Genomic DNA, 22,644 nt, shown 5'->3' with positions numbered 1-22,644 from the left:
AATCGTGGCACTTACTAACGACCATTTTGGATGTGTATTCATCTTGATAGTGTTATTTAAGTTCATGTTCATGTTAAATCATTTTTAATTATATTATATTATATTGGAATTGTATTTTATTTTTGATTTTTTTTACAAAAATTAGTATTATCTTCAACATTTTAACAAAGTGAATTTTGAGGTTTTGGTGATCTTAAGAATTGAATAGTAAAAAAAGTAAATAATTGTCATGTAAACAAAATTAAAGGTTATTCATTTATTCAACCATTATCAATTATTCATTTTGCTTATCATATATAATTTATCTAGAGCATATTCGAAAAATATAATTAGGAATTCCCGTAATTAATAAAAAAATAATTTAAAGATATTGAAAAAATAAAATTAAGATTCAGTATATATCAGAAAAAAATAACTAAAATTATCATTAAAAAGTAAAAACTAGAGAAATTATTTTCTTTTATATTTACCGAAAAAGATAAATAATGGGAATCGAAATTATACTTTTACCCTGTGTATATATGTATATATATATATGCCAACCCCACAACTCCTCTCACATGTCGTATATGCCAATAGTTAGGTATTGAATGAGGATTGTTGGGTATGAGATTGTTGGGTGTCACCCGTGGGAAGATATTGGAAACACTCTTTATTTATAAAGGTGAAAGACAATTCTTGTTATCATAGATTAATTTATTGAGAAGGAACAAAGGTGAAGGACAATTCTTGTTATCATCAATTAGTTTATTGAGACGGATCCCGTATTTTTTTTTTCTCTGACAATCCGGATCTTATCAAAAAGCATAGGGAACTTGTCCGAGGATTTTGTGATTGATATGGATTTCGTCGTTCAGCTACAGCATTATACTTGTATTCATCAAGAATTTTCAAACAAGTTCTCTATGCTTTTGATAAGATTCGGATTGTTTTCTTGCCCACAAAACCAGTAGGAAAAATTGAAGATGATCCGACAAAATCTTTTCCACCGAAGACAACAAGATCGCTCGTATTAGTTTCATCCAACGAAGTTGCTTGGTGGCATTTTTAAGTGAAAGATAATTCATCTTATCACCGATTGATTTTAATTTTAAGATGGAACCTCATATTCTTTCTTGGCATCAAATTGACCTTATTAGATAGCATATTGATCGTAGATGTATTCATGTGCTGAGTAAATTGCCAACATTTTGTTATTTATTTACTTTGTGTCTTTAGAGGAAAACATAGCTTAATGATTCAATAGATTTTTTAGATCTTCAACCAAAAACTTAAAGAAAACGTAAGTTTGTAACTATAACATAGTAACACATAATTACATCAATTAATTAAAAATATATACAAAAAAAAAGAAAAACCTAATACTTGAATTGCACCAAACAATAAGTTTTGCAAAAATGGGCAAGTTTGGCAAGAATACTTAGTGTATTATTTTGCCCATTTCATTTTCGTGTAACAAAACTACATGAACTAAACTTGTTACATCAATGTTCGAACAATTTTGTTAACTCAAATGAAAATTATGAATGGATTCAATCCATTGAAGAAATTGTAGTAAACTCTATGTAAGAATGTTAGGAAACCTCTAAGAGAGAATAGTAGCCAATCAAAGAATGTTAGACAATGTCTAAGATAGAATAGTAGCCAATCAAGAGCGGGAGCGATATGATCATGCCGAAGATAACCCTATAAAGATAAGCAATAATGAATTAGTAATGAATACTTCGATCGAAAGATAGGTATTTTCAAGAAAAATACTAAGATTAAAAAAATTAAAAGTTTACGCTGTGCTGAGGACAGTAGGGTTGACGTTGTATTCTTGAGCGATGATACACGATAAAATCGATTGTGGTAAAGCTGCCTGGAGTGAACAATGAGATTTTATGAGTTTGTTTTTATCATTTTGAGTTATCTACAATCAATATATCAATTTTTTAATTTAATAATTGTGGTCCTTACATAATAGTAAAATATCCTTACTCTTGAAGTAAAATTATGAATATTTTACTGTCTTATTTTACAATCTATCAATTGTACTATAGGATGTTTTCCTCAAGATACTGTTTAATCTATGTATCATACGAGAAATATTAATATTATTTACCGTCATGATTGCTACTCGAAGAATGTTGGATCTCAAGCCTAAGGCGAGAGAACTTGAGAACATAACAAGTGGCCCGACCACAAATCTCAAAACCAAGGCGAACGCGGCACGCTTTATGCCACATGATATTACCTTCTCTTGCAACGCCATAAAAATTCCTACAAAGAAATGCTAAAACATTAAGGCTATTTACATAGATATTTTTGGAGTTTTTAACATTTTATTTAACAATAAATTTTTTAAAAATATCACATCAAATATTAAAATATTATTGTTTTCAATTTTATTTTTTTAAACTCCAAAAGTCTAAATAAAACAGAGCTTAATTAGCAATGTATCGTAAACATATCCTTAATCTTGTCGAAACATGTTGATTGGAAAAAAAAAAAATCAGCATTGCTTAGCAACAACTAAGAATAGTAAGTAAACAAACTTCGAACATTAGATTAACCATCGAATAATAAACTTTAATGATTTCAATTTACACAACATATGATGTTTAACTTAGCGATAGCCTATTGAGAAAGATACGTACCGAGAGAGAACATTGCTAAGCAGCTTCCGGCATTGGCCATAATCATAATCGAACCTTGTACGAGGGTTGGTAATTCGATATCAAACCTTTTACACGGTAAATCATTCATTTCTCGATACGTGAAGTTAAAAAAAAAAAAAAAAACCGAATATTAACTACGAGTATTAACAAATATTAACATTATACTACCTCTGCGCCAAAAAAGCCCAAGTGAGGCCAATGGGACAAGCATACGAATTCGGGTTCGCCGCGAGCTTCAAGAAAACTTTCTTCAAAATCGTTGACAAATTACTTTGGCTTGCCGTGTTTTGGACATTACTTTGGCTCGCCGTGTTTTGAACATTACTCTGGGTTGCCGTGTTTTGGACATTACTCTGGGTTGCTGTGTTTTGGACATTACTCTGGGTCGCCGTGTTTTGGACATTACTCTCGCTTGCCGTGTTTTGGACATTACTATTATTCGTTGTTGTTGTTGTTGTTGTGGCGTTTGTCGCGTCGGGTCCAACTTCCACGACGACATGAGGCGGTTGATCTCGACTCGGAGGATCCAAAGCGGCGGGTCTAGCCGCGGTTTTAGCGTATTGAAACTCCAACAAAAACAAAAGAGTAGGAAACCAAATGAGAGTTTGCATGACCTGCGACGTGATGGCGAGATCTCTCCCGGCCGGTCCGTACATTGCGCTGAGCAAGGGGACGCCGAGGACGAGGGTGTTGTTCAAGCACGCGAGGGAGAAAGTCGTAATTGCCCACGACGCGGAGGCCTTTTTGGAGGTGGTGACCCACACGATTAACACCGTGGCGAAGATGGCCTTGGCGACGACGTCGCTCGCAATGTAGCGAAGGCTCATGTTGTAGGGATTGATTGAAGAGGTGAATTTGAGATTGAAGAAAGGGACGACGAAATAGCAATTCAATCGGTTGATACCGTTGCATTGCTCGATTTCGAACATTCGCCATCCTTTGATCGAGAGGAAGCCTAGGCCGAGCGCGACGTAGAGCGGCACCATGGCCGACACTACCTTGTATACATCTCCCCAAGTAATCATCGATCTTGGTCGATCTTGATTCGATCTCGATGTTCTTGATTCGATCTTGTGATTTGGTTTAGTACACTAGAAAAAGAATGTAGTGTGTGGTGTTTTTTAGTTAGTTTTTGGTTTTGGGTTTTTGGTAGAAATGTGAATGCGCGAGTGTGTATTTATTTTGTACATGAGCTTGGCCAAGAGAAATTTGAGTTGGATTTTGGATTTGTTGTGCTTAAGGTATTTATGATTTACCACATGTTTTTTCTTTGCTCTTATATTTAGTATTTGTGTGTTTGTGTGTGGAGCTATTTTGTATGTTCGCCTTTCGTTCTCGTGTTTATTGCTATGACTTATACTTATGTTTTTATTAGATGTAATAATAAATATATAAATAATGTGCTTGGTTCAAAATTTGAATTTTAACTATATTATTTGATTTTAGATAATTGAGTACAATATTAATAGATTTGGATAAAATAAAGTTTTAACATAATTTAAATTGAGTAGCTACTAGTATAAATTTCTCTCCATTTCCACGACCATTTTAATTGCACTAATTTTAATTTTTGTACGGTTTCTATCTTTTGTCTTTTTCTTCCAGCTTAGTTTGTTTATTTTCCTTTATTTTCTTCTTCATGCACCTTTTGCTTCCGTGCTTTGCTTGCATTTATTATTTTTATTTTTATTATTATTATTATTTATTTTTCTACCTTTTCATTTATTTTTTTGGATTTTTTAGAGAGGGTAGGAGAACCCAACCAATATTAGATTTAGATAAACTAAAGTTTTAATTCAAATATAAATTTGGTTGGTAGTAATATAAATAGAGTAAAAGACAGCCTCCCATGTTAATTTTCATTTTTATACAGTTTCTCTGTTTGTTTTTTCTTCCAACTTAGTTTATTTCTTTTTCTTTATTTTCTTCTTCATTCACCTTCCTTGCTTGCATTTATTATTTTTTTATTTTCTTTTTCCTTCTATTATTTTCTTTTTCAAATACGATTGCAAATTCTTTTTGGAAAAAGTCGAAGAACCTATCTGAAATTAATAATTTTGGAGTAGTAGTATAAATAGATTAATAGACTAACCACAATTTCCTCTCTCTTTCTTCCCACATCAATTTTAATTTTTATGTCGTTTATCTCTTTGTCTTTCCTTCCATCCTAGTTTATTTATTTTTCTTTATTTCTTCTTCATGCACTTTTTGTTTTTGTTTTTTTTTTTTTCCACTTTGCTTGCATTTATTATCTTTATTATTTTCTTATTTTTCCATTTTTTCATTTTTTTTTTCTTCAATTATTTTTGGAAGAAAACGTAGAATTCATCCAAATTTTGGCTGACTTATTTCGATAAATCATCGAAAAGTATTTTAAACGACAACAAAAAATAAAAAAATTGAATTTAAATATTCGATATTATTCACATCATAATTGCATCCTTGCTGATGAGTCAAGTGAAGAACCAAAGATAAAGATGGACAAGGTTGTAGGGATAAATTTATCGGAATTAATCCTAAATTATCAGATTTTAGTAGAATTTTACATAAATAATATTATTTAGATTTAACAAAGTAATATTATTTAGATTTAGTTAGATTATTTTACTTTTACATATTATGAAGATTTAATTAGATTGTTTTACTTTTACATATTTTTTCTCCCCTCTTTCTCTTTCACAATCTTTCTCTCATTATATACATATATCTATGCCTCGACGAGCCTAAATAAAAAATTCGAGGGCTCATCTTGGCGACATTATATCTATGCACCATTGTCCTAATATCAAATATGGAAAGTGTGTGTTTATCTTAGCAATCGACGACACAATAGAGGGTCTCACTTGTGATCTTTTTGATGCATTTTTGTTAAGTGTAAGTCCATTTTGTCATCTTTTACCGATCAAATTATTTTTATTGACGAAATTGATTCGATCAATAGCACCTAAGCTAGGGAAGAGCCATGGTGAAGTAGAAATTGACGATGTTACTCTTATGCTTTGTTTATCGCCAATATGGTGTCCTAGATTTCTTTTAACATAGTATCAGAGTCATAGTTAACTATTTTAGATAGGATATTGATCGTGATTTCAATATACATCAATCACAAAACCAATTTGTGAATGATCGATTAGTTGACATATATATATATATACACGTATATGTATGTATATCAAAGGTTGTTATATATGCATTCCTACTTACACTATACACATCCTTCCTAATGTAAAAATCTAAATCCAAAGGCCAACAACAATAAGGAGTATTAGGGAAAGCCATTCCTTACCTGACATTTACCTATACAGATCGTCGCCGTCGCCGGCAGACGCGGAAAATGGGTCCGAGGCAGAAGCAGCGCCGGAAGTCTCGGGGAAACGGAACTCAGTTCCGAATCCCCGGGACTGTTGCAAGGTCTGGGCAAACGCCTTGTGCTTACGTATATCCTCATCACTAACACTTCTACGAGCATACTTCATCGACTCCTCAAAATGTGCAGGCTTGATCTCCGGGATCTCGTCCTCAATGTCTTCGTCCATGGAGTCGAGATTTTCGACTTTTCGACTTTCCCTTTCTTTGTCCTGAAAAACAAACATACCTATCAATGTCCTCACACCTAAAAGCTTTTAAACTTGAAAGGGATACGAATCTTGTACGTAGACGATAAGCATAATATAAGCAGAAAAGGAGGACGAGGAGACGTACTTTCTTAATCGTCTCCCTTACAGCGTATTTGCAAGCCCTTTGGCATATTTCTGTGATATCAGCTCCGCTGAATCCTTGAGTGTACTTGGCAAGAGCCCGAAGATCGACATCTTTGGAAAGAGGCGATTTTCGAAGGCAGGCCTTAAAGATTTGATGGCGCGAGTCTTCATCTGGCAAAGGGATATAGATTAGCTGATCGAGACGGCCTGGACGTAGAAGTGCTGGATCGATTATATCAGGCCTATTGGTTGCCCCCATTATGAAAACAGTCTTTTTTGCGTTCATGCCGTCCATTTCTGTGAGTAGTTGATTAAGAACTCGATCAGCAGCACCATCGGCGTCTCCAGCGCTGCTTCCTCTCTGCAGCAACACCAAGAAGGATCATTACTCACAAATGTTAAATGTGTCGATTAATAGTTGAATTCTTCGAGTAGGTACTTTAAAACATATAGAGAAAAACAAAATATAGATTAGTTAAGATAATACAAACATTCACCATGAAGATGGAGGGTGGAAGTAACTTATAATAGGACTTAACCTGTGTGGCAATGGAGTTGAGCTCATCGAAAAAGAGTACACAGGGAGCCGACTGTCTAGCCTTGTCGAATATTTCCCGAACATTAGCTTCACTCTCTCCAAACCACATTGTGAGCAGTTCAGGTCCCTTAACACTTATAAAATTGGTTCGACATTCAGTTGCAATGGCCTTGGCGAGTAGAGTTTTGCCACATCCGGGAGGGCCGTATAACAGAACACCCTTCGAAGGCGACATACCAAATTTCTCGAACTTCTCAGGATGTTCCACCGGATATTGTACAGTCTAAGGCATACGTATCGAAGAAATTAGCAACCTTACTTTGTGAAATATGTTAGAGCAAAATAGTTTGTTTAGATTACCTCCTGAAGTTCCCTTTTGACATTTTCAAGTCCTCCGATATCTTCCCAGGTAACATTGGGTACTTCAACAACCTGTTGATTGGTTAAGATAATTATAACAAACATATTTTCCCTTAAGATGAAAACCACATGATCGCATGCTGGATCAAACATAAGTTCACTTACAGTCTCCCTTAAAACAGAAGGATTGCTTGCTCTAAGAGCATTGTGGAAGTGATCATTGGTAACTGCCATGGAATTTACTACATCAGCATCGATCGAATCGTCTTCCAAATCAATGATCTCCATTTTCTCTCTAATGCACTGCAGTGCAGCATCAGTGCACAGGGCGGCAAGGTCAGCGCCAACATAGCCATGTGTGTCTTTCGATATTCTTTCTAGATCAACCTGCATTTGTATAATTGTCCCCAATGAACTTGAACTTGATCGACAGCAAGAAAACAAGGTATATATGTGTGTGTATAAACAAGGCATAAGACTAACATCATCAGAGAGTTTCATGTTTTTGGTATGAACATGAAGAACTTCAAGGCGCCCGACCCCATCAGGAACACCAAAGTCTATTTCCTTATCAAACCTTCCAAATCTTCTGAGAGCAGGGTCAATGCTGTTGGGACAATTAGTCGCCCCAATAACAATGACATGATCACGAGATTTTAACCCATCCATTAGTGTCAAAAGCTGAGAAACAACCCTCTTTTCTACTTCAACATGGCTCTTCTCTCGCTTGGGTGCAATCGAATCAATCTCATCAATAAAAATAATTGATGGGGCATTGTCTTCAGCCTGCTCAAATGCACTTCTCAAATTGCTCTCACTCGTCCCAGCCAGGCTGGACATTATTTCTGGTCCATTAATCAAAATGAAGGATGCACCGGTTTCGTTGGCAACAGCTCTGGCGATCAAGGTTTTACCAGTACCAGGAGGTCCATAAAGCAAAATCCCTTTGGGAGGTTTCACACCAATTGATTTGAAAAGTTGAGGGCGCTTCAGTGGTAATTCCACCAATTCTCGAATCTGAGCCATTTGCTTCCTAATGCCACCCACATCGTCATAGCCAACCTCATCCAGCCTATCCTCATCTTCTCTCTTCAAAGGCTCATCTTCACAGACTATCTCAGTATCAGGAGCAACAATACAATACTCTGCAGGATCAGTCATTATAACTTTAAATTCCACATTTCTTATCTCCCCTCTAACGAGAAAATGATCCCCCATTCTCACAGGGCGATATGCTTCAGAGAAGTAAGCTGCACAAGAAAACCAATGATTGCAAAGAGTACAAGAAAATAAAAAATAAAAAATCCAAGGTTAAAAGGTTCAATTAAAGATGGAAGATTAGACTTACGCTTAACAAAACCATCAAAAAGATCATCAGTGAGATCCTCTATTGTGTCGTCAATTGGTAATATAAACACGCGGCTTCCATATTTGATATTAGGACACTGGTGCACAAATACAATGTCGCCAAGATGAACCCTCAAATTCGACCTTACAACTTTGTTCATCCTTATCTTTGGTTCTTCACATGACTCATCATCAAAAGCAATGCATACTGTATCCTTTCTTTTCTTCCCCTTGAGTTTCCATCACACCAAAGTGTATATTACATTGTGATTGAACCAGAATATTTCCACATTCAATATCAGTTCTAGTTTTCACATAAAAGAATATGCACTATCTGACTGTATGCCAATATCGAATTTCACGTAAATATGCCTTAACCAGTGATCGAAAATTAAACGATTAGCTTAACATGCACACATTCTAACCACTTAAAAGGACATTAGAAAATCATAAGAACCCTAACTTCGAATAGAAGAAGGAAATTTAAAAATCAAGAGGCGAAGCTTCAGAAGAGTGGTATTACCTTAACCAAAATTGTATCTCCACGGGAAAACTTGAGCTTCTCCATGGTCGTAGGGTGGAGCGAGACGACAGAGTTATCATCGGTAACTGCTTCATCAACAATCAGGCGATTCGGAGCCTTTTTCCTATCCAAGATCGCCGTCGAGAAGTCCTTTTTGCCTCCCTTTCTGTTCAAAAGAAAGTAAAGAAATTCCGTCAGATTACTTCATTGTAAACCAAGAAAATAGATGCGATTCATCAACAAATAGCGACTCACGACTCAGAAGACTCCGGATGATTACTCATGGCGAAACAAGCAACGGTACATTGCGAGGAGGAGCAAAGATTTCGAAAATGGAGACAGTTGGAAGTGAAGATGAAAAAATGCAGTGTGAGTTCTGTGTATCCGTTGCATACTTGCATATTCGTAACGAACAGGTATTTATACTAATTCAAAAAAATAATAAATTTAAATCCGTAATTTTAATTTTATTTTTAGCCCCTCGGTTAATTCAAAAGTATAATTCAGTCCCTACTTATTAGGATTGTAAATGATCAAAAAATTGTATTCGAATATTCGAAATTTCAATATCCGTATTCAAAACATTATAATTTGAATATAAATCAATTATAAATATAAAGTTTTAATATTAGATTTGATATTTGTAAAATTTATATGTATTTTTTTCTATCAAGTTGTCTAAATACTATTATAACAAATTTTAATAACAAAATTTTAAATATAATTCAAAATTGTATGACACTTTTTATATTTTTATCAGATTCTTTTTTCGTTCAAAAATATCATATAAAATATTTTTTTTATTATATTACAAATTAATTTTACATTAAAAATATCACATCAACCTCTATTTATATCCATATCAAACAAACTAACCAAATTAAAAAATCGAAACCCACAAAGAAATACACTCAATATTTTTATGCAATGTTTTTAAAAATATAAAAAAACAAAATTTCATGATAGTTGAAATATGAAAAAAGATTCAATAAAATTTCTGACAAAGAGCATTTTTTATGTTGTCTACAGGTCTTAGGCAAGAAGATGCTCTAATGGCCTAACACAAAGTTACATACATATATATATATATATCAAATGTAGTTATTGAAGGAATCTCTAGCAAGAACAACAGATCAGATGTGATTCATAACTTACTAATAGAGACACTCCATTCTCACTCTAACTGCTAATTTTCTATTAACAGACACATCTTCAAACCGTCCATACCATACTTCGATTCCTTCTCTAGACAGCATGAATTTGATTATGAGTAGTCGCCGTTGTCGCCGTCGCCGCCGAGTTTATTTCCGACCTGTCGGGAGCCGGGTTGGCATGGAAAGCGGACGGTCGTGCCGAGCCTTCAGCTAGTTTGAGCGAGAGCGTCGAGGGGCCGGCGTCACCGAGTGATTCGCCCAGGCTTAGTTTGGACATCCCGATGAGCTCGTCGACGTTGATCGGGCTCTTTGAGTGGACGGCGGTAGGTTTCACGACTTCGTGAGTTTCTTCCTTGGGGGGCGGGTCTGCGTTGTACCCTGCCCATATTGGGATCGACACCGGGTAGAATGGGGCCGCGTACGCGGGATAGATGACGGGGAATGGGTATTGCGGGGCGCCGTCTGGGTTTGCGGGAATGGTTTCGTTGTCGTTGTTGTAGCTGGCAGATTCCATCGACTCGCTTTCTTCGTCCACGGCTGGTGGTGGGACGGGAGGGCTGGTTTGTGCCTCGGCTGGCAGCGGATTCAGGGGGAGAAAGTCGCGGGATTCTATGGGAAGATCGACAGACTGCACAATAGGTAAGACAATAAGGAAATTAGGTTTAATTCAAGAACACAAACAGCATAAATCGAACTACATAAATCGAACATATAAAAATGGTGATCTAAAGATATAGTTTAAACTTGATTTCAGAGGTAACATCTACAAGACTATTACGACACAAACACAGCAGTTTATGCAACATTGTCAGTGCGGCAAACAATACCAAACGATGAAACCACAACATGAGATAATGCATTTTGAGACTCCATTTTGAGTTGCATTCTTGAGTTATCATTCAGACAGCCTGCTCAGTAAACTGGTCGAGAAACATTGTGCAAGAAAAATCTAAGGACGAGATTCTCAAATTTGTAAAAATGAAGAAATTCCAAAGAACAGAACCTATGTTTGGTAAAAACCCTACAGAATCGACAATGGCTTCATTAGCTCAATATTTCAGCAGAGAATTAGTACCACATCAATACAAGAACATACGGTAAGACCGATAAACCTCAAAATGCTATGAAACATTCATATAAGAAGGGCTTTATTTAACTATGAAAACCAGTCTTAATACCTTTAAGCGAAGATAATCTAATCATTTAGGCATTATCATCGATGAATATAGTTAAAGCGGAAATCGGAAAAATAAAACAAAAAAATGGAAGATTTAACACTATTTGGAACCAATATATCACAATGAAGCAAATCAAAATCGGGCAGGGGCAGAGCACAATTATAATTTAGAGACGAGTAAGTAGCACAAAACTAAATATTTCTAACTCACATTCAGACTCAAGCCATTCAAGGTTCAAATGGCGAGAGTTGTTTCAACTGGGTAAAAAGGATGACATTCAATGTGAGTGGTTGAAAATAGGACATGGATATCTATTTGGCGTTGTACAGTACAAAACGGTCAATAACACTGAGCTTAAGACCACTACAGACTACCTTCTTTCTTATCTACAGAACGAAAATAAAATGGCAGAATAGAGAATTTAAAAAAAAAAAAAAAGAAGTCACAGAACTATTGTAAGGTTTAGAACAAAACTCAAGTGTTAGAATAGAAAAGGTGTCACAATATTTTACTATGTAATCACTACGATTTTCTATAAAACTACGCTATTTTATCACAAAAACATCACAAACAACCACTATATAAGCAAAAAAAGAAAAATATAAATACAAACACTAACACTAACACAACCACAACCACAAACCAAGCACATTCTTTAAGGCAGAGAGCTAACAGGAAATTTAGTTAGAGTCACCTTACTGTATCCAAGCATTGAAAAGTAACAAATATACGATAAAAACGAAAATCAAGCCATCATTTCAGAGATACAAGTAGTTGCACTATAAAAGACCGACTAGGAACATCATTAATTTGACTAAAGAAACAACAAGAATACCATAACATGTTTCAAGCTCTTTCATGATAACCTAATTATAAAGCAACGCTCGGATATATCTACAATGGCTCCAAAACTCAAACTTGGTGGGACAAGCAGAAATACACAGACCAATTCGACCTAATATCAACTCCATTAGTAAGAAAAAGAAATAGCATCTTTAAGCCACAGTATATACATATATATACATACATATATATACACACATGATACAACCTGCTATGATATTACCGTAATAGAAAACCAGATACCGTACGTATAACTAAATAACACACTTTAAAACCACACCATATATGCCCGCTCTGATCATTATTGCAGAAATCGTAGGAAGAGAATATTCTAACAACATATCCAATATATTTAATCGATCTTTCAAATATTAAAATTCAGATTGGATAATATTTGGCCTGACAAAAATCAGTTAAGCAAATATGATTCATCGGCCTGACATATTCCTGTTTTCAAGAAACTAAAAAGGAAGCTTACTTCATCAGCCACGATATCAAAGAGACTCGACCGTCTCTTCCTTCTCGACACGTTGCTTTGCCTTATGAAGTACTTTTGGGCATGACTAGCCACCTGAGTAGGCGTCCTAGAAATTACATAGTTCCGCGCAATGCCGCGCCAGTCTCCCTTTCCGAGTTTTTGCAGGCCTAGTAGAAACATCCTATGCTCCTCCTCCGTCCATGGAACACCTTAAAAAACAACCGAGAATTTCAAACAAAGAATTCACCATTTTCAATAGCTACACACAGTGGTCATTAAAATCATTTACAGAAATGTAGAAACACCATTAACACTTGCTGAAGCAGAATTAATCGAAAGAACTTGATCAAACCAGAGGCTGTGCATATAACTTGAATCGATTGAGCTAATGATCAGGGAAAGAAACATGGTAAGATTTAGATTAGTACATAAGATTTTATCAGATTATGAAATACTTCTTCAATTCATACTTCAATTGAACCAAAACCAGTCAATTGAACAAAAAACCTAAGAACTGAAAAATCTGTAGATTAAGAACTGAAAACCTTTCTTCCTCTCACGGTTGGAAGACGATCCAGCAACGAAGTCTTCGGAAGCGTAACCGTCGGCCGATGGATGGTCGGGAGTATCGGCCGGAGAGTCTCCATGGACGGCGCCGTTTTGAGCACCACCGCCGCTACCGCCGCCGCCGCCGGACATATACTGCGACAGATTACCCATACTAGCGCTCTTCCGGATCGAGCCATCAGTCAATCGAACTCCAAAAAGCTTCACCCCTCGATTCGGACACGTCCGCGAATTATGCCCGTTGTGGCTGCAATGCGAGCATCTCCTCGTCATTTCTTCAATCGGAGCCCTCGAACACGCCGACTAAACGGATCGGATTTGGTACATGACCCGATTGGATAAAAAAGATTCGTCTTTTTATCGCGCAATCGGCCGCCGCCGCGCAGAGATTGGAGACGAGGAGGCGATGGAGATGGTGGCGCTGCGAGGGTTGGGATTTTTGAGGAAGAAAGTGAAACCCGTCGTCAGTCAGGAGATAAGATTAGATTAGCGAATGCTGCGGTGTACCTCCGGCCATGGAATTTATATATATATAATTCTATTATATATGTATTTTGTATTGCGGAAATCCAAATTGGATCAAGAATCCGCCATTAGATGGATAATTAGACCTCGAAATACTCTGCTTAATCTTGTAATAGATGATGCCTTTCTTCTGCTGCTACTCCTACAAGAGCTGCTGCTGCTGCGTCTTTGATCCCACCTGCTTCTTTCCAATTATGTATACTCGCCCAATTTGGGGGTCTTTTTAGGGTTAAGTATAACCACTGTGGTCTGAGTTTAATTGGAATCTTTTCAAGATTTATTATTATTATTATTAATTAATTAATATTTTATTGTTATTTTAATTTTATACTCTTAATTAATTCATAATGTGATTATTTTAAAATAAACAAAGCTTATCTTATCCAACCATGTGACTGTTTATATGAATTTAAATTACATTGTAATGTGCTTAGTAGTACTCCTACGTAACTTCTGATTAGTAGCTTAAGGATGTTTTTTATTTATTCATATAGAGTGGTTTTTTTAGTAATAAATATATGAGTAAGGTTGCTAACAATTAATTTAAAAATAAAATATATTTTATCCGTATCTTTTACTACTTCACATAGGTTAACCGGGCCAGTAATTCTAGGAAAAAAGAATACTAAAATGATCGAAATATTTTAGTCCCTCCCTCAGTATCTCCATAACAAAGTATTCATTTTATTTTTTAATAACGATAACATCTACTAACATTACAAATACTTTTACAATTTAAAATATATTACACAATGTGTTACTTTTATATTACACAATACTGATAAGGCTATTTTAGTTATTTCTATTTTATTCCTACTATATTCTAATATAATATTAATATTTCTAAAAAGCAAACAGATACATAGTTATGGGACGAATAGAGTATATGCATATATAAAAAAAATATTGTAAGTATCGAAATTTAGTATGATAATTTTTCGGTATGATAACATTATATAATTTAATATTTATGGTATACAATCGATTTGTTCACTTAGTGCTTTTCTCATAAATTTATTTTTTATGTTTGATGTTAAATATGAAAAATTGTATCGGTAATATAAAAAAATAATATTTTATATTAAAAATTTGCTTTTATGAATAAATAATATATATATGTATAATTTGTTAATATATGTATATATATTGTATTTTGAAAATAATATTTATAGATAATTGTGCCGAAAAAAAATGCAATGTAAACAAAATGAATATATTTTTCGATATTTTGATTTATATCGATATTTTGGTATTTATTGGTATATAATGATATCGTACAAATGATTTGGTATATCGATTTTTTTGTAAGGTATCATTATATATCCTGCAAATTAGGTCGACACTATATCACTAGGTCATCACTTACGAGAAACGTGTGTTTGCTTAAACATTGTCCTATTAAAATGATTTTAAAAAGTAACTAAATTTCACAACAGACAACACCCTCGTGTTGATTTAACACACCCTTGTTCAATTTTTTATTATGAATTAAACATAGTCATATTTATGTCACACAATTTTGTTCTTAACATAACTATCTTCTAGAGCAACAACTATATCATTATATAGTACTTTTATTTTTCATATGTATTTGCAATGATATTATGCAAATAAAGCATTACATATATTTCGTATAATGAAAAATAGATAACCCCTTGCGCCTCAAATCACTTGCTACACAAGGTTTGCCTAGTGTGTCTTTTTCGTCGAGCCTGATTTGCAGGGTATTAGGTTCGACCGAGGGTTTACCCAATGCACACTTTCGGGTATTGACTACGGATTCCCACGTCATAAAAGAAATAAAAATAAAAAATAGATAATCCTGTAAAAGATGCCATGATATGAAGAGTAAACTTATAATTGTAAAATCATTGTTCAATTGAAAAATAAAATAGAAGCAAATATGAATAAATCTATCTAAAGAAAACAATAAATTGGATCAAAAAACATTTCAATGAACAAGAGCATGCGGAGAATATTAACTGTGTTTAGTAAATATATTTTTTGGACAAAATAACATAAAATTATAAAATTCTCTCATGGGTGTCGATTGCCGGAGTTTGCCTTCATCTCTGTTCGATATGTTGTTCTTGAACAATATCTATTTTTCTTTTTGAAATTTGGTTAATTTGTTCTTAAATATTTGATTCTGTTTTATTTCGAAATTGTAAATTTGAATTCAGACGCCTCTATTATTGTTTCCGTTTGGTCAGAAAGGTTATAATGGGTTATGGACAACGAATACTTTTTAAGGGAGTGAGTTCATATAATTAAATTATTAACTAAATTAACTCATTCATTGACAAAATAAATGTAAATTTTTGGTCGAATCTAAACCATGTGTGACAAATAATCTGAAGGCATAGGGGTTCAAACCCATAACTTCATAGTCATGAGTGCACTCCATTCCACTAAACTATCTCTTACGGAATGAGGAAAGATCTTGATACGAAATACAAGTGTTCACGAAGTAAGTACTTGGCTTTTGCAGCCATTTGGATCGTTGGACCAATGATTGAGAGATTAAAAATACTCTATTCATCTCATATTTATATATTTATTTGCTATTTGCACGAAATTTTAAAAATATTAGTATTATATTATGATAAAATAGAAATAAAGATAAAAAGACAAAACTAACCCTATTAGTATTGTATAATATAAAAGTAATGACATTTCTGTAATATATTGTAAATTGAAAAGATATTTATAATGTTATATAGATACTATAATTACTAAAAAAAAATAATAAATACTTTTGTTACGTACGAAATTTAGAATTAGGTTAAAAGCCCAAGGTAAAAAGAAGAATGGGCCTGGCAATAGGGTTAATTGAACTGGCTGAAGGACACTGTGAGGAAATCAAGGAAAATAGATTTATTTCTAAGGAAAATACAAGCCGGAAGGTCCTCAGGTCGGTAGGTCCTCAAGACGGAAGGACCTCAGGTCGGAAGGATCTCAGGTCGGTAGGTCCTCAGGTCGGTAGGTCCTCAAGACGGAAGGTCCTCAAGACGGAAGGTCCTCAAGACGGAAGGTCCTCAGGGCGGAAAGACCTCAGGTCGGAAGGATCTCAGGTCGGTAGGTCCTCAAGATGGAAGGACCTCAGGGTGGAAAGACCTCAGGTCGGAAGGATCTCAGGTCGGTAGGTCCTCAAGACGGAAGGACCTCAAGTCGGAAGGTCTTCAGGTCGGGAGTTCCTCAAGGCGGAAAGTCATCAGGACGGGAAGTCCGCAGGTCGGGAGGCTTTCAGGTCGGGAAAAGGAAGAAAGTTAAGATCTCAAGAATTGATCCAAATCCAGACCGAAGTCGGGCAGACGCGGAGGTCTGTTAAGAGGAAGGTCGGGCAAGGAAGAGGTACGGACAGACGCGGAGGCCTTTGATCAAAGACAGGGGGCGGTTGATATGGAGGTCGGCCCAAGTGGGGTCGGGCGAAGAAGTAGGTCGGACGAAGGACGAAGTCGGGCCAAAAGAGCGGAAGGTCTGTGGTCGGCTCAAGGAGTGAAATATAGGGAATTTTGGTCTGCTGGGGACACGTGTCAGCATGAGAAAGGTTGGAAGACGGTTGAGAAGGAGACGTTGTAACCGTTCGGGTGACGGTTTTCAGTACGGTTTCCCAGGGAATATTTAAGGATTTGGATCATCATTTGGCAAGGAATCTTCAATCAACTTCAACAAAGCAAAGTCAGATTTGGGGATCACCACTTTAAATTTCAGTCTTTTATTTTCCAGTTTATTTTTTGTACCGTACAGTGTTTAGAGATTCCTAATCTCAGGCACTAATTAATCAAGTTTAAGGATATTTTCTATATCTTTGAATTTTACTTTATTTTTGTTGAAAAATTACATCAACAAATTGGCGACCACAGTGGGAGCAAGACACAATTGCTCATTCCAATTCCGGCGATAATTTCATACGTCTTAGATCCGGCCGAATCATCGGAAGGGTTATGGCAGGTTCACAACCGCAAGCATCTTCGGCACCGGTGGGAGAATCCGTTCCGCCACCCATTGTGCCAAATGCCGGGGAAATCCCACAACCACCAACTGATTGGTGGTCTTATGTTCAACAAATGAACAACCAGCATACCTTGGTTATGCAGAATATGTTGCGTGAGCAACAAACGAACATGTTGCGTGAGCAACAGAGTCAGTTGCAGAACATGATAGATCAAGCACTGTCAAGGGTTAGTCTTCAACCCACTCAAACGCCACCGGGAGTGTCACCGTCCAGACCACAGGCAAATTTCGCAGGGCCTTCATTCGTGGATAGTACATTCCCAAGTGCCACAAATCCCAACCGAATGGATAGGGGAAAATCTCCTTTGACTTTTCCCAACAATGTTCCACTGGGACCAAGGGTTACCAATCCGCAGCCGAGCAATACAAGGGAGGACAGGCCTGAAGGATATATACATGATCCTATTCATATTCCTGTGCAGGATGCGTTCCATGTTCCTGATCATCAACGCTTTCATGTAGATCCTGACGAGATCGCACATATATTAAGGGATCAGTATGGATTAACTCCTCAGATGGCTAACCGCCCTGCATATCAGAAACCTTTCCCAGAAAGGGTCATTAATGAACACCCTCTCCCAAGGAATTATCGACCACCCGATTTTCATGCATTCTCAGGGGAGGACGGATCTTCCACCATAGAACATGTTGGTCGGTTCACAGCACAATTGGGAGAAGTTGGTAATAACCCTTTTTATAAGTTGCAACTGTTTGGCTTATCTCTTACTAGAACCGCGTTTTCGTGGTTTGCAAGTCTGCCTCCTGGACAAATTCAGACGTGGGAAGGACTGGAGACGGCATTTCATGCTAGATTCTTCAATCCTTTACCAACTGTTTCTTTAACAGATTTAATGGAATTGAGGCAGTATCCAGAAGAATCTGCTTCACAATTTATAGAAAGGGTGCGATTGATGAAGGGACGATGTCCTACGGTAATCAGTGAGAAAGAGATGACCAATTTAGTGGTCCGGAATATGCATACTCGCTTAAGAAAGGCACTCACTGCCCTGGATGTTGAGGATTTGGCAAGTCTTGCATCCAAGGCAGGACGTTTAGAGTCTTTGTTCAGAGAGGAAGATCAGCATAACAGGCGTAATAGAGGCCAACATATGGCGAGTATGGGAACAGAAACATGTGACTTTGATTTTAATCAGTCAGAAGAGATGGCAGCCGAAATCCTTTCTGGAAAACCGTATGTATGTCCTAAATTGAAGCCAGTACTAGGATCTGAAGGAAAAGAGCAACCGACGTTTGATAGTTCAAAAGCTGATGAAATTTTTGATATCTTGCTGACTGATGGTCAGATCCGTATTCCAAAGGGGCAAAGACTTGCCACTAAAGAAGAAATCAAAGGGAGACCATATTGTAAGTGGCATAATTCTTTCACACACACTACAAGTCAGTGTACTCATTTTAGGAAGGAAATTCAAAAGGCCATCAAGACAGGTCGGCTCAAATACATCACTCTAGGTGTAGACCAGCAACCGTTTCCGAAAGTAACAACGGCAATGGTTGACATCCAACCAAGTTCGGAAACAAGGAAAAGTTCGGCCAATGATGGACAAACAGGGGAGCAAACTCAGGCAAGTCCCGGAACAAAGAAAGGGAATCAGCCGAACAGCAGCCGACCGGAAGAACGACTCAAAGTTGTTGAAAGGCCGGTCGCTGAAAAATGGGACCGTCCAGACGGTTCTTTTAATGTGGAGGTGAAGGAAAAGGTTTTAGTGCGAGACCACCCGACCAGAAAAACGGGTTCAGTCGGGAACGATTGGGCTCGAAATAAAAAGCCTTTACCCGTTGATATAGATCCTCGTTTCCCAGGTATGAATCGTACGCAGATTCGCAATGCCAAACGCAGGTATGCTGCAAAGTATGGGAAACGAGTTCCTGCAGTACAACAAAGAACCGACGAACAAAATGCAGCCGACCACTTGACAGGAGATCAGTCCATTAGAGTCTTTACAGAACAAACGACCGACGAGCAGGGAGCGGTCATTCAGTCTCCAATTGGTCGGTCCAGTCGGGTCTGGTCAGGAAAGCAACCGAATGCCGAATCAGGCGCTTCCGACCATACCAAAAGAAGTTCGTCGGGACAGGGGAAAGATAAAGGAATGGCAGATGAAATAATTAAAGGTTTTAGATGCCAACATTGTGAACGGATCAACATCAATCCATCTCTTGAAGACTTCCGTATAGAATCTTTGACGCTTCAACCTCAGAACAAGACGAAGGAAGAAGTTATAACTACAGAGGAAAGTTCAAGATCTGTTAAATCTCGTCTGGGACCACGCATCCCTTGTCGGATGACAGAAGTTAATCAGATGAGAGATGAACCGATATGGGCGAGTCTGGTAGATGATACTATGGACGAACCGTTATGGGCATTCTTGGCAGATGACGAATTAGAGGAAACAGAGTGGGCAAAGATTACAGATTCTGAGCCTCAGTCGGAAGCACCTTCAATTGTGTTTCCTCCTATTCCAGAGGGTGCGAACTCCCATTTGAAACCTCTGTATGTTAATGCTCACATTTGTGGGAAACCAATCACAAAGGTTTTCGTGGATAATGGAGCAGTCTTTAATGTTATGCCATTGAAGACTCTCAAGAAGCTAGGGAAAGGAATTCATGATCTGTCCCCTGTGGAATTCGAAATGACAAGTTTTACAGGGCAGCCGACCAAGCCTGAAGGTATGATGGTTGCCACAATTGAGGTCGGACCAAAGAAAATTTCCACTGTTTTCTTTATTGTGGACGCAGATACTACATACTCTCTTTTGCTGGGACGAGATTGGATTCATGCCTCTCAATGTGTGCCATCAACCTTGCACCAACAGTTAATGTTCTGGGAAGGAAATCAGGTCTTTAAAATGGAAGCGAATGATAATCCATTCGATGTAACAGAACAAGTTGAAGAGTCAGTGTTTTATTCCAGTCAGGTGGCTCCGATGTCTCAGTTGTACATGGCCAGGGAATACCCAATCAAGGGTTATAAAGTCACTGGCCAGAACTCGATGTTCTATTAAAAGAACACCTTTATTGTATGGCTCATGGTAAAGCCACACCCATTCCCGTATAATTTGTTTGTAATGGAAGATACAAGCTTAGAAGTATGTAGTTCTCTTATTAATAAGTTTTATTTAAAGCAATTATTACATAAAGCAGAAAATAGTAAAGAGATTCTGGATGTTCACCTCCAAAAAGATGAACAATTTCGTTGGCCCGACTTATTAGAAAAAACAGAACCAACAGCTTCATCACAAGACCCGTTATTGGAGTTTAATTTAGGAACCGAATTGGTTCCAAAAGTGATCAGGTTAAGTGGTTATTTGTCTAAAGAGCAACAAACAATGATACTCGAAGTTATTAGAAACAACATTGATTGTTTAGCATGGGATTATTCAGAGATGCCTGGTTTGACAAGAAGTTTAATAGAGCATCGATTGCCTATCAAAGAAGGTTGTAAACCTTACAAACAACCTCCAAGGCGAATGAGCCCGGATCTGATGCCTCAAATCAAGGAAGAAATCCAAAAACTTCTCAAAGTGGGTTTCATTCAGCCTTGCCGTTATGCGGAGTGGCTGGCTAAAATTGTGCCAGTGGTCAAGAAAAATGGTAAGATAAGGATTTGCATCGACTTCAGGGATTTGAATCTAGCTACCCCTAAAGACGAATATGTGATGCCTATGGCCGACATGTTGATAGATGCAGCAGCAGGACATAAAATCCTTAGTCTGATGGATGGTTATGCAGGTTATAACCAAATATTTCTGGCAGAAGAAGACATTCCTAAGACAGCATTCAGGTGCCCAGGGGCTTTAGGTATTTATGAATGGACAGTCATGCCATTCGGGTTAAAGAATGCAGGGGCAACTTACCAAAGAGCCATGAATTCAATCTTTCATGATTTAATTGGCAGATCTATGGAAGTTTATATTGATGATGTTATAGTTAAATCTGCCAGTTTTGACGAACATTTGAGAGATCTTGAAGAGGCATTTGAAAGAATGAAGAAGTACAAGTTGAAGATGAATCCAACCAAATGTGCTTTTGGAATATCAGCCGGGAGCTTTTTAGGATTTCTAGTTCATGAGAGAGGAATTGAAATCGATGCCAACAAGGCTAAAGCCATTCTTGATAGTCGGCCACCCAAGACGATTAAAGAAATCCAAAGTCTTTTGGGTAAGGTGAACTATTTGAGGCGTTTCATTTTTAATGCTGCTGGCAAGGTCAGACCCATCACTAAATTGTTGAAGGCTGGAAAAAATGCTTTTGAATGGGGTCCAGATCAACAGATGGCTTTAGATGCTATCAAGCAGGCATTGGTTCACCCTCCAGTCTTGACGCCTCCTAAACAAGGTCGGCCACTCAAACTTTATTTGGCAAATACATATGAAGTGGTTAGCTGTTTATTGGCACAGGATGGTGATGACGGGAAAGAAAGGGCAATCTACTACCTCAGTAAAACCCTTACAGGACCAGAACTGAATTACACTATGCCAGAAAAAATGTGTTATTCATTGGTCTTCGCGTGTATTAAACTCGAGCATTATCTGCTGCCCAGAAGAGTTGAGGTCATATCAAAAGTGGATCTCATCAAATTGATTTTACAGAGACCTACTATGAAGGGCAGACTCATGAAGTGGGCCATCAAATTGGCTCCTTTTGATCTTCAACATTCCCCTTTGAGGGCAGTCAAGGGACAAGCAGTAGCCGACTTCTTAGCAGAATTTTCCCAAGTCGGGTATTCTCATAG

The 22,644-nt window shown here is 37.0% G+C and overlaps 3 protein-coding genes across 3 annotated transcripts; all 3 read right to left on the bottom strand.

Moving 5' to 3' along the window:
• Nucleotides 1–1,382: 1,382 nt before the first annotated feature.
• On the bottom strand, nucleotides 1,383–3,853 carry LOC127243526 (auxin efflux carrier component 5-like). Its single transcript, XM_051263603.1, has 5 exons — nucleotides 2,829–3,853; nucleotides 2,640–2,725; nucleotides 2,105–2,262; nucleotides 1,785–1,861; nucleotides 1,383–1,686 (listed from the first exon to the last, which is right to left on the bottom strand). Exons 1-5 carry the CDS (start codon nucleotides 3,683–3,685, stop codon nucleotides 1,617–1,619), a joined length of 1,248 nt encoding a protein of 415 aa, XP_051119560.1. The 5' UTR covers nucleotides 3,686–3,853; the 3' UTR covers nucleotides 1,383–1,616.
• A 1,997-nt stretch (nucleotides 3,854–5,850) lies between these two features.
• Nucleotides 5,851–9,413, bottom strand: LOC127243564 (cell division cycle protein 48 homolog). Its single transcript, XM_051263651.1, has 9 exons — nucleotides 9,385–9,413; nucleotides 9,130–9,331; nucleotides 8,608–8,836; nucleotides 7,743–8,509; nucleotides 7,425–7,646; nucleotides 7,260–7,331; nucleotides 6,901–7,182; nucleotides 6,363–6,722; nucleotides 5,851–6,238 (listed from the first exon to the last, which is right to left on the bottom strand). Exons 1-9 carry the CDS (start codon nucleotides 9,411–9,413, stop codon nucleotides 5,954–5,956), a joined length of 2,448 nt encoding a protein of 815 aa, XP_051119608.1. The 3' UTR covers nucleotides 5,851–5,953.
• A 682-nt stretch (nucleotides 9,414–10,095) lies between these two features.
• Nucleotides 10,096–14,073, bottom strand: LOC127243531 (transcription factor MYBS3). Its single transcript, XM_051263609.1, has 3 exons — nucleotides 13,328–14,073; nucleotides 12,783–12,991; nucleotides 10,096–10,911 (listed from the first exon to the last, which is right to left on the bottom strand). The coding sequence occupies exons 1-3, from the start codon at nucleotides 13,620–13,622 to the stop codon at nucleotides 10,375–10,377; spliced, it is 1,041 nt and encodes a 346-aa protein (XP_051119566.1). The 5' UTR covers nucleotides 13,623–14,073; the 3' UTR covers nucleotides 10,096–10,374.
• Between the last annotated feature and the right edge of the window lie 8,571 nt (nucleotides 14,074–22,644).

Source organism: Andrographis paniculata, unplaced genomic scaffold, assembly GCF_009805555.1.
Source record: "Andrographis paniculata isolate CXL003 unplaced genomic scaffold, ASM980555v1 Contig95END, whole genome shotgun sequence".
Lineage (NCBI taxonomy): Eukaryota > Viridiplantae > Streptophyta > Magnoliopsida > Lamiales > Acanthaceae > Andrographis > Andrographis paniculata.
This window is presented reverse-complemented; position numbering and strand designations above follow the sequence as displayed.